The sequence below is a fragment of the Mesoplodon bidens genome (genome assembly GCF_964165515.1).
Source record: "Mesoplodon bidens genome assembly, chromosome: 10".
Classification (NCBI taxonomy): Eukaryota; Metazoa; Chordata; class Mammalia; order Artiodactyla; family Ziphiidae; genus Mesoplodon; species Mesoplodon bidens.
This window is the reverse complement of record NC_138172.1, coordinates 57,482,134-57,496,528: the sequence shown is the minus strand read 5'-3', so window position 1 is coordinate 57,496,528 and position 14,395 is coordinate 57,482,134. Positions and strand designations below refer to the sequence as shown.

The 14,395-nt window shown below is 41.3% G+C and overlaps 1 protein-coding gene across 1 annotated transcript in view; it reads right to left on the bottom strand.

The window, feature by feature from the left end:
- NEK10 (NIMA related kinase 10) overlaps window positions 1-14,395 on the bottom strand; it is a gene marked incomplete at its 3' end in the record, with an annotated part of 225,272 nt that overhangs the window by 49,224 nt on the left and 161,653 nt on the right. The window contains 3 exon segments of the mRNA XM_081247364.1: window positions 13,261-13,297; window positions 13,300-13,330; window positions 13,869-13,998. Coding sequence (XP_081103490.1) covers window positions 13,261-13,297; window positions 13,300-13,330; window positions 13,869-13,998 — 198 coding nt within the window.

Sequence of the window (14,395 nt, the reverse complement as noted above, 5' to 3'; positions counted from 1 at the left end):
AATCTATTTTGTCTGATATGGGAATTGCCACTCCAGCTTTCTTTTGATTTCCATTTGCATGGAATATCTTTTTCCATCCCCTCACTTTCAGTCTGTATGTGTCCCTAGGTCTGAAGTGGGCTCTTGTAGACAGCATATATACGGGTCTTCTTTTTGTATGCATTCAGCCAGTCTATGTCTTTTGGTTGGAGCATTTAATCCATTTACATTAATGTAGTTTTCAATATGTATGTTCCTATTACCATTTTCTTAATTGCTTTGCGTTTGTTATTGTAGGCCTCTTCCTTCTCTTGTGTTTCCCGCCTAGAGAAGTTCCTTTAGCATTTGTAAAGCTAAAGTTGTAAAGCTGGTTTGGTGGTGCTGAGTTCTCTCAGCTGTTGCTTGTCTGTAAAGGTGTTAATTTCTCCGTTAAATCTGCATGAGATACTTGCTGGGTAGAGTAATCTTGGTTGTAGGTTTTTCCCTTTCATCACTTTAAATATGTCTTGCCAGTCTCTTCTGGCCTGCAGAGTTACTGCTGAAAGATCAGCTGTTAACCTTATGGGGATTCCCTTGTGTGTTATTTCTTGTTTTCCCTTGTTGCTTTTAATATTTTTTCTTTGTATTTAGTTTTTGATAGTTTGATTAATAAGTGTCTTGGCATGTTTCTCCTTGGATTTACCCTGTATGGGATTCTCTGCACTTCCTGGACTTGACTATTTCCTTTCCCATATTAGGGAAGTTTTCAACTATAATCTCTTCAAATATTTTCTCAGTTCCTTTCTTTTTCTCTTCTTCTTCTGGGACCCCTATAATTCGAATGTTGGTACGTTTAATGTTGTCCCAGAGGTCTCTGAGACTATCCTCAGTTCTTTTCATTCTTTTTTCTTTATTCTGCTCTGTAGTAGTTATTTCCACTATTTTATCTTCCAGGTCACTTATCCGTTCTTCTGCCTTAGTTATTCTGTTATTGATTCCTTCTAGAAAAATTTTAATTTCATTTATTGTGTTCTTCATCATTGTTTTTTTGCTCTTTAGTTCTTCTAGGTCCTTGTTAAATGTTTCCTGTATTTTCTCCATTGTACTTCCAAGATTTTAGATCATCTTTACCATCATTACTCTGAATTCTTTTTCAGGTAGACTGCCTATTTCCTCTTCATTTGTTTGGTCTGGTGGGTTTTTACCTTGCTCCTTCATCTGCTGTGTGTTTCTCTCTCTTCTCATTTTGCTTTTCTTACTGTCTTTGGGGTCTCCTTTTTGAAGGCTGTACGTTTGTAGTTACTGTTGTTTTTGCTGTCTGTCCCCAGTGGCTAAGTTTGGTTCAGTGGGTTGTATAGGCTTCCTGGTGAAGGGGACTGGTGCCTGTATTCTGGTGGATGAGGCTGGATCTTGTCTTTCTGGTGGGCAGGACCACGTCCAGTGGTGTGTTTTGGGGTTTCTGTGAACTTATTATGATTTTAGGCAGCCTCTCTGCTAATGGGTGGGGTTGTGTTCCCTTCTTGCTAGTTGTTTGGGATAGGGTGTCCAGCACTGTAGCTTGCGGATTCTTGAGTGGAGTTGGGTCTTAGCACTTACATGGAGATCTTTGGGAGAGCTTTTGCTGTTTGATATTATGTGGAGCTGGGAAGCCTCTGGTGGACCAATGTTCTGAACTCAGCTCTCCCACCTCAGAGGCACAGGTCTGACACCCGGCCAGAGCAATAAGATCCTGTCAGCCCCTCGGCTCAGAACAAATTGGAGAAAAAAAGAAAGAAAGAAAAATAAATAAATAAAATACAGTTATTAAAATAAAAATTAAAAAATTAATAATTAAAAAATAAAAAGTAATAAAAAAAGAAAAAGGAGAAAGAAAGAAAGAAAGAAGAGAGCAACCAAACCAAAAAACAAATCCACCAGTGATAACAAGTGCGAAAAACTATACTAAAAAAAAAAATGAAAAAAAAATCCGACAGACAGAACCCTAGGACAATGGTAAAAGCAAAGCTATACAGACAAAATCACACAAAGAAGCATACACATACACACTCACAAAAAGAGAAAAGGGAAAAAAATCTATATATAAAAAAGAAAAAAAAAGAAAACAGAGCCACCAAATCAATAAACAAATCTACCCATGATAATAAACTCTAAATACTAAACTAAGATAAACATAAAACCAGAAAAAAATTATACACAGAACACAAAGCCCAAGTCTACAGTTGCTCTTAAAGTCCACCACCTCAAATTTGGGATTATTTCTTGTCTATTCACGTATTCCAGTGATGCAGAGTATATCAAGTTGGTTGTGAGATTTAATCCGCTGCTCCTGAGGCTGCTGGGAGAAATTTCCCTTTCTCTTCTTTGTTCACACAGCTCTTGGGGTTCAGCTTTGGATTTGACCCTGCCTCTGCGTATAGGTCGCCTGAGGGTGTCTGTTCCCACCCACACAGAATGGGTTTAAAGTAGCAGCTGATTAGGGGACTATGGCTCACTCAGGCCAAGGGGTAGGGATGGGTATGAAATGGAGGGTGAATCTGTGGCAGCAGAGGCCAGCATGATGTTGCAACAGCCTGAGGCACACTGTGCGTTCTCCCGGGGAAGTTGTCCCTGGATCACGGGACCCTGGCAGTGGCAGGCTGCACAGTTTCTTGTGAGCAGATGTGTGGATAGTGACCTGTGTTTGCACACAGGCTTCTTGGTGGCTGCAGGAGCAGCCTTAGCATTTCATGCCCATCTCTGATGTCTGCACTGGTAGCTGCAGCTCATGCCCATCTCTGGAGCTTGTTTAGGCAGTGTTCTTAATCCCCTCTCCTCATGCACCCTGAAACAATGGTCTCTTGCCTCTTAGGCAGGTCCAGACTTTTTCCCGGACTCCCTCCCAGCTAGCTGTGTCACACTAGCCCCCTTCAGGCTTTGTTCATGCAGCCAACCCAAGTCCTCTCCCTGGGATCTGACCTCCGAAGCCAGAGCCTAAGCTCCAAGCCTCCGCCCACACTGGAGGTTGAGCAGACAAGCGTCTCAGGCTGGTGAGTGCTGGTCGGCACTGATCCTCTCTGCAGGAATCTCTCCACTTTGTCCTCTGCACCCCTATTGTTGTACTCTCCTCCATGGCTCTGAAGCTTCCCCACCGCCACCCCCAGTCTCCACCAGTAAAGGGGCTTCCTAGTGTGTGGAAACTTTTCCTCCTTCACAGCTCCCTCCCAGAAATGCAGGTCCTGTCCCTATTCTTTTGTCTCTGTGTTTTCTTTTTCGTTTGCCCTACCCAGGTTCGTGGGGAGTTTCTTGCCTTTGGGGAAGTCTGAGGTCTTCTGCCAGCATTTAGTAGGTGTTCTGTAGGAGTTGTTCCTCATGTAGATGTATTTCTGATGTATTTGTGGGGAGGAAGGTGATCTTCACATCTTACTCCTCTGCCATCTTGAAGGTCTCTTCTCTTGCTGCCTTTAGAATCCTCTATCTTTAACTTTTTCCATTTTAATTATGATAGGTCTTGTTGGGGGTCTCTTTGTGTTCATCTTGTTTGGGACTCTCTGTGATTCCTGTACCTGGATATCTGTTTCCTTCTTCAGCATCAGGAAGTTTTCAGCCATAATTTCATCAAATACACTTTGTACCCCTTTCTCTCTCTCTTCTCCTTCTGGGACCCATATTATGTGAATGTTAGTCTACATGTTGTCCTAGAGGTCCTTTAAACAAGTCTCATTTCTTAAAATCTATTTTTCTTTTTGCTGTTTTGATTGGGTGATTTCCATTTTTCCATCTCCTAGGTCACTAGTATGCTCTTCTGTTTGTATCACTTAATCTGCTGTTAATTCCCTCTACTGTATTTTTCATTTCAGTTATTATATTCTTCAGTTCTGTCTGTTTTTTAAACAAATATCTTCTAGTTCTTTGTTAAAATTCTCACTGTGTTCATGTATTCTTTTTTCCCCCAAGTTCAGTTAACATTTTCATTACTATTGCTTTGAACCCTTTGTCAGGTAAATTATTTACCTCTAGTTCATTAAGATTTTCTTTTCAGGTTTTTTCTTATTTCTTTTGAAACATATTCTTCTTTGTCTTCTCATTTTGTTTGACTTTCTCTGTCTCTATAAAATTAGGTGAAACAGTTACCTACTCTGTCCTTGTGTGGGAGTGCCCCTATGAAGTCTGTGTGTGCCCAGTGGACTTGGTGGGAGAGCTGGGTCTGACATTAGCATAGGCCACGTCTTCTCCCAGTGTGCGCTGGAAGCTACCACCTTGGTGGGAGGTAGGGGTGGAGTTGGAGGGGCTAGAGCCAGAGCCATGTGCAAGCTGGGGCTTCTCCTCTTCTCAGTGGCCATCACCACCCTGTGAAGGGTGGGGTCAGAGCCACAAGGGCTGGAGCAGGAGCCCTGAGGAAGTTGGGTTTCTTCCAGGTGTGATGGCAGTCTCAGCCTTGGTTTGGGGTATAGATTCAGGGCCTGAGGGCTTGAGGCTGTACTTCTTTTCTGATTTCACTTTATCCCTGATGTGCTTGCTTGGCTAGAGGCTGGGTTGTGGCTGGAGGGGTTGGTATCACACTGCTGAGCTGAGTTTGCTCCCTCCCAAGAGTGCACAGGGACACATGTGCTGGCAATGGCTGCCTACGTCCTAGTCAGAGGCAGGGCTGGGATCCAAGCCAGCTCTGTTCCCTCCAAGTGTGCACACTCTTGTAGTTAGTGGCACCCTCTGCCTTAGTGGGGAGCAGTGCTGGAGCAAGAGGGGCTAGAGCAGGAACTAGGTGAGGGATAGGCGGGGAGTGATGCAGCAGTCCTGGCTAGCTGGCCAGAGCCCCTGGCAGCTTTCAATGTGCTGCCTCCACACTTTGCCTGGGAGCAAGCAAGTCTGTGTGCTCTTCAAGAGCAGAGGCCAAGTTTCTTACAGTCCTTCGGTAAGCCCCACTGGGTTTCAAGCCAGCTAAGGGGCTTGTCTTCCTGGTGTTGTATCCCAGGGCTGGGGTGTCCAATGTGTGGCTGGAATCCCTCACTCCCCAGGGAGTATCCCTGAGCCTGTGATGTCCCCTCCTCTCCTGTGTCCCTGCTAAGGGTGCAGGTCCTGACCACATCGATTCTCCCTTCCTACCAGACTCCGTGTGGATCTTTCTTTACAGCCTTGGTTGCAGAACAGCTGTTCTGCTTGTCCCCAGGTTGATTTCAACAAGAGCTGTTGTTTGGATCAGGGGAGGTGAGCCCAGCATCCTCCTAATCTGCCACTTTGATCTCTCTCTCCTTTTTTGACTTTAATAACCATGAGTATAATACACACGTCTTAATCAAATTTTAAGTCATTATCATTTCATGCTTTATCTTTATGCTAATTGTTTTTAAGTTCTAACAAAGGGGGCTTGCACTATGGTTATGATAGACATATCTGCTGAATTCTTACTTAACAAATTCAGTCTATTCATTTATTATATACAAAATAAGGCAAGAGATTGAGGAGACAGGGCCAACTACATAATTTGGGGGGTGTCCCACAAAATATAAATTGTGAGACCCCAGCAGGGAGTGAGGAAGTCAATCTCCCCTTCCCACAGTACAGCATCCCAGTTGATGGTAGACAAGAAACCCCCCAAGATATTGCAACCTCCATGACAGCAGGATGCAACTGGTACCTGGATTAGAGGTCAGCAAGAGGCCCCCAATGAATCACCCTCTAAACAAGCCAGGGTGCCACCAGCCTGGTCAGGGATGGCCTCTTCTTTGCCCCAACCCAGATGCAGCAGGGCACCTGCTCCACCCTGACCACCTCCTTGCCTGCCTCCATATCCTACTGGGGGAGAAGCATAAAGGTGGAACACAGTCCTCCCTTGCTGACACACCCAATCACCATACCAGGTAGAGGGCAGCAGCAATGGGACAGGGACAGAAAGGTGGAGCTGGAGGCCAGGCAGAGGCCCAGAGGGCTGGAAGCAGGTGGCTGAGAATTTAAGCCAGGGAGCTGGAGGGACCACACGTACACTAGGGTCCAAGCCCCCAACACACATGCTCCTTGTCCCATCAGACTTCACTTCTAAAACACAAATTCAAAGATAAAATTATTAAGAATTTCATGACCTTGAATACTGTATTCAAGTTTTTTACTTTCACTCATAATCACAAAAGAAGCTAAGTGTTCAACTTCACTTTTAATTAAATCTGGTTCCTCCCCTTCACTTAATTAGCAAAAGGGATTAAAGCAGATAAAAATGCTCAGTTGACCAAGTGTTGATTATGACTACAAAAACCCCTTTCATTAGTGCAGATATTCTAGTCTTAGTTTGAATTCTAAAAGTTCTAAATTCTTAGTCTGCAGATATTTAAATTGATTCAAGGTACTGTCAGTTGAATTATCAGCTGAGCTTTTTTTTTTGTAAATAATAAAGCAATGTAAGCTAGTTTTACAAATTATACAGTTATATATTATGGTAAATGGAATCCAGAATGGCCTCTGTTCTGGCATTTAGTCATCTCCTCCTCTCCCAAAACTACTCCCCTTCCTATGTTTGCCATCATCAGAAAAGGAACCACCTGGGAGATGCAGTTTAGCATCATAATTAGGCCTGTAGGCTCTGGGTCTGATTGTTGGGGGTTAAATCCTGGCTCGCTCTTTATTAACTCTGATCTTGGGCAAGGTTTAGCTTCTAAATGCCAGATAGCCTGGGACTATAATCTGTAAAATGGAATAATCATAGTATCTACCACATCAAGCTGATATGGTGATTAAATGAAGCCATCCCTGTAAAGTGCCCAATAAATTAAAAAGAAAATCCACAATTTTCTTTCTCTTCCATCTCCTCCCTCATTCAACCAACACCAAATCCTGTGGCTTCTACCTCCTAAATATTTCTCAAATCCGTATCATTCCCCTCTAATCCCATGGCTATTGGCCTATTTCATCATCACTTGCTTGGACCACTGAAACAGTCTCCTAAATGACACGCACATCTCTTGTCCACCTCTGATCCACATCGTAAACTACCAGAAAAATATTCCAAAACTGATGACATCACTCCTCTGCTCAGAATTACTCAATATCCCCTCATGTCCCAAGAGGACAAAATTAAAACTCCCTGCATGAGATACAAGCCCCTCCTGAACTAGCCCTTACCTCCCTCCACAGCCTCACTCCCTCTTCTCCCCGCCAGCAACACACCAAATGTTCCTACTTGTTCTTTCGCAAACAGCCCATGGCTCACCTATGCCCCCATTTCTTGGTTATTTTATTCACTCTGATTGAATTTGGTTTTTGCTGATTATATCTACTCTTTCCCAAACCACATCCCTTAGTGCTTACCCTCTTTTCCAAGTCTCCATTAGGAAGACTTCTTGGACCACCCTTAGACAGACTCACTGTCCCCCTTTTACATGTTCTCATTGCACTGTCTATATTTCAGTACGTAAAACTACTGTAACCGCTGTATCATAATGGTCTGTTTTACCACTGGAAACTGCAGACTTGTTGAGAGGAGGGACCTGGGTCTCCTTCACCATGATCTCCCCTGCATGTAAAATGGAATCTGGGTCCTGATGGGTACTCAGCAAATGAATAAATGAACAAATGAATGAACAAATGAACTAAGCCTAACATCTAAGAATTTACCTGTCTATGACCTAAAATATTTCGGTATAGACTTTTGGAATCTTAAGAATATCTCCTACCAGAAGTTCCACTTTATACTCATTGCTGTGAAATGCCTCCCTGCTTGGATATTTCACAGAAATTCTTAAGAGCAACTGAATGCTTTTATGATTCTCTAATCAAATAAGCATAAAATCACATTCTAGAAAAAAATCTGGGATATTCCACTCATGCTACCCACTTCGTCCCCACTCTACTCGGAGAGACCAGATGGAAAGAGGTAAAGGGATGCAATGTTCAACTGTCTTCATTACATATTTTAAGAAACAAAGAGGTGGGACTTCCCCAGTGGTGCAGTGGTTAAGAATCTGACTGCCAATGCACGGGACACAGGTTTGATCCCTGGTCCAGGAAGATCCCACATGTTGCGGAGCAACTAAGCCCGTGTGCCACAACTACTGAGCCTGCATGCCTAAGGCCTATGCTCCACAGCAAGAGAAGCCACCACAAGGAGAAGCCCATGCACCACAAAGAAGAATAGCCCTACCTGCTCACCACAACTAGAGAAAGCCTGCACGCAGCAACGAAGACCCAACGCAGCCAAAAATAAATAAAATTAAATCTTAAAAAAAAAAAAGAAACAAAGAGTTGAAGATAGGGTGGAAAATGTAAAGATCCACTTGTCCTTAGAACTAGCCAAAACTAAATTCTTTAGTCCTTATGACTGCCTCTGAAACAAAGTGCCAGACAGCTTATGCAACCAAGCACAGAGAAAACTTAGGCAATGGGAATATTGTGTGCATAAAAGGAAATGTTCTTCCTTTACTTTAAAGGAAGTTCTTACTTTAGAAAGTAAATAGATAACATTCTCTTAACAGTGTACTGGAAGGTAAAAATAGTAATGCTGGTACCGAGCAGAGCAGTAAAATATATTTATTTTCTGCCTCAAACTCTTCAGGGTTACAAAGTTATTCTCCCAATTTAAAAGTCTGCTAAGGTAAGAAAACAGGAAATTGAATTTGTTCCCTAGTTCTTTTGAAACTTAATTTTTAAAATAATTAATTAATTAATTAATTAATTTTTGGCTGCATTGGGTCTTCATTGTTGGGTCTTCATTGCTTCACACAGGCTTTCTTTAGTTGTGGCGAGTGGGGGCTACCCTTCATTGCGGTGCACAGGCTTCTCATTGAGGTGGCTTCTCTTGTTGCAGAGCTCAGGCTCTAGGCATGTGGGCTTCAGTAGTTGTGGCACGTGGGCTCAGTAGTTGTGGCTTGCAGGCTCTAGAGCGCAGGCTCAATAGTTGTGGTGCACAGGTTTAGTTGCTCCACGGCATGTGGGATCTTCCCAGACCAGGTCTTGAACCCGTGTCCCCTGCATTGGCAGGCAGATTCTCAACAACTGTACCACCAGGGAAGTCCCTGAAACTTAATTTTTAAAGACTGAAAATCCAAAGCAATTCAAGTATGTAATTGCATGCAACTCACAACTGATTTTGGTTTTATGTCAAATTTTCTAAAGATAAAACTTCACAATGTGAACCCACTGTCTTGAATAACTTTAAATGAAAACTACATCTGTTATAGGCTGCACACTGCAATCTTAATTTGTAGTCAGCTTTAAAATTAAATTGTCATTTCCTATTAATTATGGCATCTTAGTATTTTGAATTAAAAGTGTACTCAGAACATTTCATCTGGAGTCCCCTAATAGTGTTCATTCATCCTCTTAAACACTCTGGTGACAGGGAACTCACCACCCATCAGCAGCCTGCTCCAATGTGGATATCTCTAATTCTGACACACACTCCCTAATGACGAGCTCACCTTGGCCCCCCCAGAACTTCCATTCCATGGTCTTGGCTCCATTTGCTGAGGTTCCACATAATAAATCCAATTGTTTTCATATTCTTGATGCCATTCCATTTTCCCAGTTAACTGAAGTATTTTTTAAAACATCTTACGATTGTACTCCAAAACCTGTTGACTCAACTTCCAGCCCACAGTGGGAACAACTCACTTCTCTCCATCAACACCACCACTGTAGTCAAAGCCGCCATCATCTCTCAGTGGACAGCTGAACCTGGTTCTCCTTCCCACTCTCATTCCCTTCAGTCTATTCCCTGGAGATCAGCCAGAATGATCTCTGCTAAAGAAATTTCCACTATGTCTCAACCTGTAAATAACCCTTCAGTCCTCTCCTCAATACTGGAGATAAAAATTCAAAACCTTCAATGTGGCCTGTAGAACCTGTCAACCTGGGTCCTGTCAGCCTCCCAGATCCATTTGCTGGCTATTCTCTCCCTTACTTGACAGGCTGCATCTCCAACTTTTTTCAGTTCTTCAAATTAACAAGCTCTTTTGCTCAGGAAAGCCTTCAGAGATGTGGGTCTATGAAATGCTTTCTCCACTCTGTTTAATATTTGAGAAGTAGTGAAGTTCAGGTCTCAGATTACATGTCCTTTCTTCAGAGAAAAACTTTCCCAAATCCCCAAACTAGACCAAGTCCTTCTGTAATCTCTCATTGCCCCTTTTACCATCCTTCATCAAATTTATCATAATTTTATATACTTCATTCCATAAATAGTATTATTAATAACAATACCTAAATTAATTGAGGGCTCGCTACATGCTAAGACCATCACAAGCATGATCTTATTTAGACTTCAAAGCCAGACCATGAGTAGTTACTATTGCTACCTATATATCACAGATGAGGAAAGTGGGGCTTGGGAAGGTTAAGGTGAGTGGAAGAGTGGAGATTAGAATCCACTCAATCCTAGAACCTATTGATGTTCTTAACCTAATGATAATGCTGATATCTGACTTTTCCACTAACCTCCTAGCCCCAAGAGGTGTGGACACCAATAGCCAGGAAGCCTGTCATAAGCAAATTATGGTCTTGTTTGCCCAACGCCACAAAATCAGAATAATGTCTCTGTACTTTTTCTCTGCACTACCCTCTCCTATTTTTCGTGGCACTCAAATACCTAAGAAAAGGAGAAATTAAATGAGTAACTCTGGTATTCTTGTCTTGACCTCTCTGGAGACTTCTTGAATTTTTAAGGCACTTTCCAGAAAACAAATAGCAGAGAACAGGAGATGAGCAATTTAAATACATTTGTATGGATTCATTAGCAATAGGGTGGATCTAGTGTAACGTGGAATTTAGATGATTTAGAAAGGGGCTTCAGCTCATTTCCCACAATATTTATAATAATAACTGCCAACATTGCTCAATATTTACCATTTGCCAAAACTCTATGCTAAGTGATTTGAATGTTATAATCATCACATCAGCTTGATGAGGTTGGTACTATTACGATCCCCATTTTACCAGATAAGGAAACAGAGCTGCTGAAAGAATAGTCAAATTGTCTGCTTAGAGTCCACAGTTAGGGAAATTCAGCCCCAGCTGGGCCTGAGGTACTTAATGTTGTAGGGCAGCATTGTGCTGAGCAAGGAAAGATTCAAGATATAATCCTACAAACGTGAGGATTATCTATTAATGCTAAACAATGGGCTGGAAGGAGAAACCAAAGGGAAAGGGGCACAGCCATGAAAATACATTTATTACATTGCATCAGAGGTGGTACCAAGAGCTAGGATAGACACAGAATTGAGATCTAAAGGAATTGGGCAAGGGGATAGATAAAGTTTCCATCTGGGGTGACCCCTAGGATTTCTATTATCACAGTAAGGATTTGACTCAGCTTTATGGGGCAGAGTAGTAATCTTCGGCCAATTTAAGGTCGTAAAATGGTCCAGAAATAACGATCAGCCAGGTAAATGAGTCATTTATTCATACAACCAGTAAATTGTTAAGGGTCTACTTTGTAGTAGGCATTGCTCTGGGCACTGAATAGCTATAAACTAAACTGAAAAAGTCCCCATTCTTGTGGAGTTTTCATTCTGGTGGGGAAGAGAGAGACAATAAAAGAACAAGTCTGCATGCACATGTATAATGTGTTAGGGGTGGTGGGTGCTGTGAACTTTGTAAACCAGTCAAGGGGACAAGAGAGTCTGGAGAGGTTGTGGGGGCATCAGGGCAGGTGTCCTGATTTTGCAGAGATCCAGTTTCTGTAGAAACCAGAGGAAGTCATGGCCTGAGCCACTGCGTGTATCAGAGGGAAGAGAGTGCCAGGAAGAGGGAAGAGCAGTAGTGAGGAGATCCCTGTGGTTGGAGTGGAGGGAGCAGAGGGAAAGTGGGAGGGGAAGGGTGAGGGATCAGCTGGGACAAGCCCTGTGGGGGCAGAACTTTGAGACTCTATAGGGATAAGGACTTTCATTAAACTCCTACTATATGGATATATGGAGCACTTCTTTCTGACTTTCTTTGAAAAATTAACATATTTCTTAAAAATAAAAAGGAAAAAATGCTTGCAATTTTATCATCTAACATGGCCTTTTTCAGTTTCATATGTTCTTGTCTAGTCTTTTCCATATTCATGCACATTTTATGTTTTTTTCATACTTATAAATACCTGTACATTTTGTTTGTTTCACTTAGTTTCAGATCATACTTGTTTTTTTGTTTGTTTTTATTTTTTAATTAAAATATTTTTAATTAATTTTTTATTGGCATATAGTTGATTTACAATGTTGCATTAGTTTCTGCTATACAGCAAAGTGAATCAACCATACATGTACCTATATCCACTCTCCTCCAGACTTCATTTCCATATAGGTCATTACAGAGCACTGAATAAAGTTCCCTATGCTATACAATAGGTTTTTATTTATTATATTTTATATATAGTAGTGTGTATATATCAATCCCAATCTCCCAATTTATCACCCCTCCCTTTCACCCTTGGTAACCATAAGTTTGTTTTCTACATCTGTGACTCAATTTCTGTTTTGTAAACAGGTTCATGTGTACCACTTTTTTAGATTCCACATATAAGCGCTATCATATGATATTTGTCTTTCTCTGTCTGACTTACTTCACTCATTATGACAATCTCTAGGTCCATCCATGTTGCTGCAAATGGCATTATTTCCTTCTTTTTCATGGCTGAGTAATATTCCATGGTATATATGTACCACATCTTTATCCATTCTTCTGTCAATAGACATTTAGGTTGCTTCCATGTCCTGGCTATTGTAAATAGTGCTGCAGTGAATATTGGGGTGCATGTACCCTTTCAAATTATGGTTTTCTCTGGATATATACCCAGGAGTGGGATTGCTGGATCATATGGTAGTTCTATTTTTAGTTTTTTAAGGAACTTCCATACTGTTCTCCATAGTGGCTGTATCAATTTACATTCCCACCAACAGTGTATGAGGTTCCCTTTTCTCCACACCCGTTCCAGCATTTATGGTTTGTAGATTTTTTGATGATGGCCATTCTAACCGGTGTGAGGTGATTACCTCATAGTTTTGATTTGCATTTCTCTAATAATTAGTGATGTTGAACATCTTTTCATGTGCCTCTTGACCATCTGTATACCTTCTTTGGAGAATTGTCTATTTAGTAGATCATACTTATTTTACAGGTTGATATAAAGCCTTCTGAATAATCAATCTAATGGTTGCATAATATTTCAAGTGAATGTACTACTTCCTCTTGGACACTTGGTTGGCTTCCAAATGGTCCCTGTGACTGGTGATGCACAAACATTTTTCTAGCTTTGGATTATTTGAGAGCCCTTCCTCTTCCTCTTAATATTTACATAGTGAATTTGCATAGATATGAGGTATTTCTTGATAATCTCTATAGGTTTGAAGTTATGAGACTAATTACCTGCTGATGATAGTGGTCACCTTTTCAGAATAGATGCTTCTGGCACTGGTTCATATACCGCCTCCACTATCTGCAAAACAAACAGACTAGAGTCATGGAAGTAAAGGAGCCACAGGTGCCTTTGAGTGGTGATACTTGGCCACGACACGAGTTACTTAACAAGCATCATAATTTCATGCACACATTTTCATCAGAAACAAAAATATCCCAGCAAATTAAAAATTAGCATTAATTAAACAGTTCTTGAGCATAGAATTGTATTCTTCAAGCTGAGTTAAAGTTAACCTCAGATTCATAATAATAATAATACAATATGCTAGATTGAGGGCAGTTGAAACCACAATTAAGAATAAAAGACCAAAAGCAGTTTGATATATTTATTTTTATAATTTTCTATGATAAATTGAAGACAATTATAAGGGGAAATGTGCCATAGCACATGATGTAGATCTAGAAGAAAGGAGGAAAAATAAATTGGATCATGTGGTTAATAAAACAATGACTGCTTTTAAGTGACAGTTTTATTAAAATCACAAATGTTCCATTTAAGAAGAAAAGGAATGGTGTTTTGGGAACATGAGACCCTTTTGTCTTCCAAGGTTGCTTACTTTTGTGGCCAGGGAGAGCATGTTTGTGCTGTAGAAGGGAGGATTCAGAGTCACCATCTGATAAAGGATGCAGCCTGCTGCCCAGACATCAGCCTTCTCCCCATACGGCTCACTCTTCAGCACCTCAGGGCTGAATTAAAATAAGGATGTTAATGCACAATGAAAAAGGGAGAAGTCAGTACAGAAAAAAGTTCAATTTTCAAGCTATAGTTGGAGATATAAGAAAAAAATGGAAACTCGATCACCATTTCAAGTAAACATATTAAAATGTATCTTTGAATTCTCTCAGACTCAGGTGAATCAAGAAGCACAACAAAGCAATTCTAATTTAAGCAATAAATGTCAATAAACAACTCCTATTAAATGTCCTTTTACTTCCAGAAACAACTACCCCTCCATGGTAGACGAAATGAGTGGCCCCAGTTCTGGAGATTTTGAATATCCCACTCTTTCCTCTTGGTGGGCAGTGTTTGCTACCCACTCCTGCCTTTGTTTTTGTTGTGTTGGCCAGTGGAATGTGGAAGTGG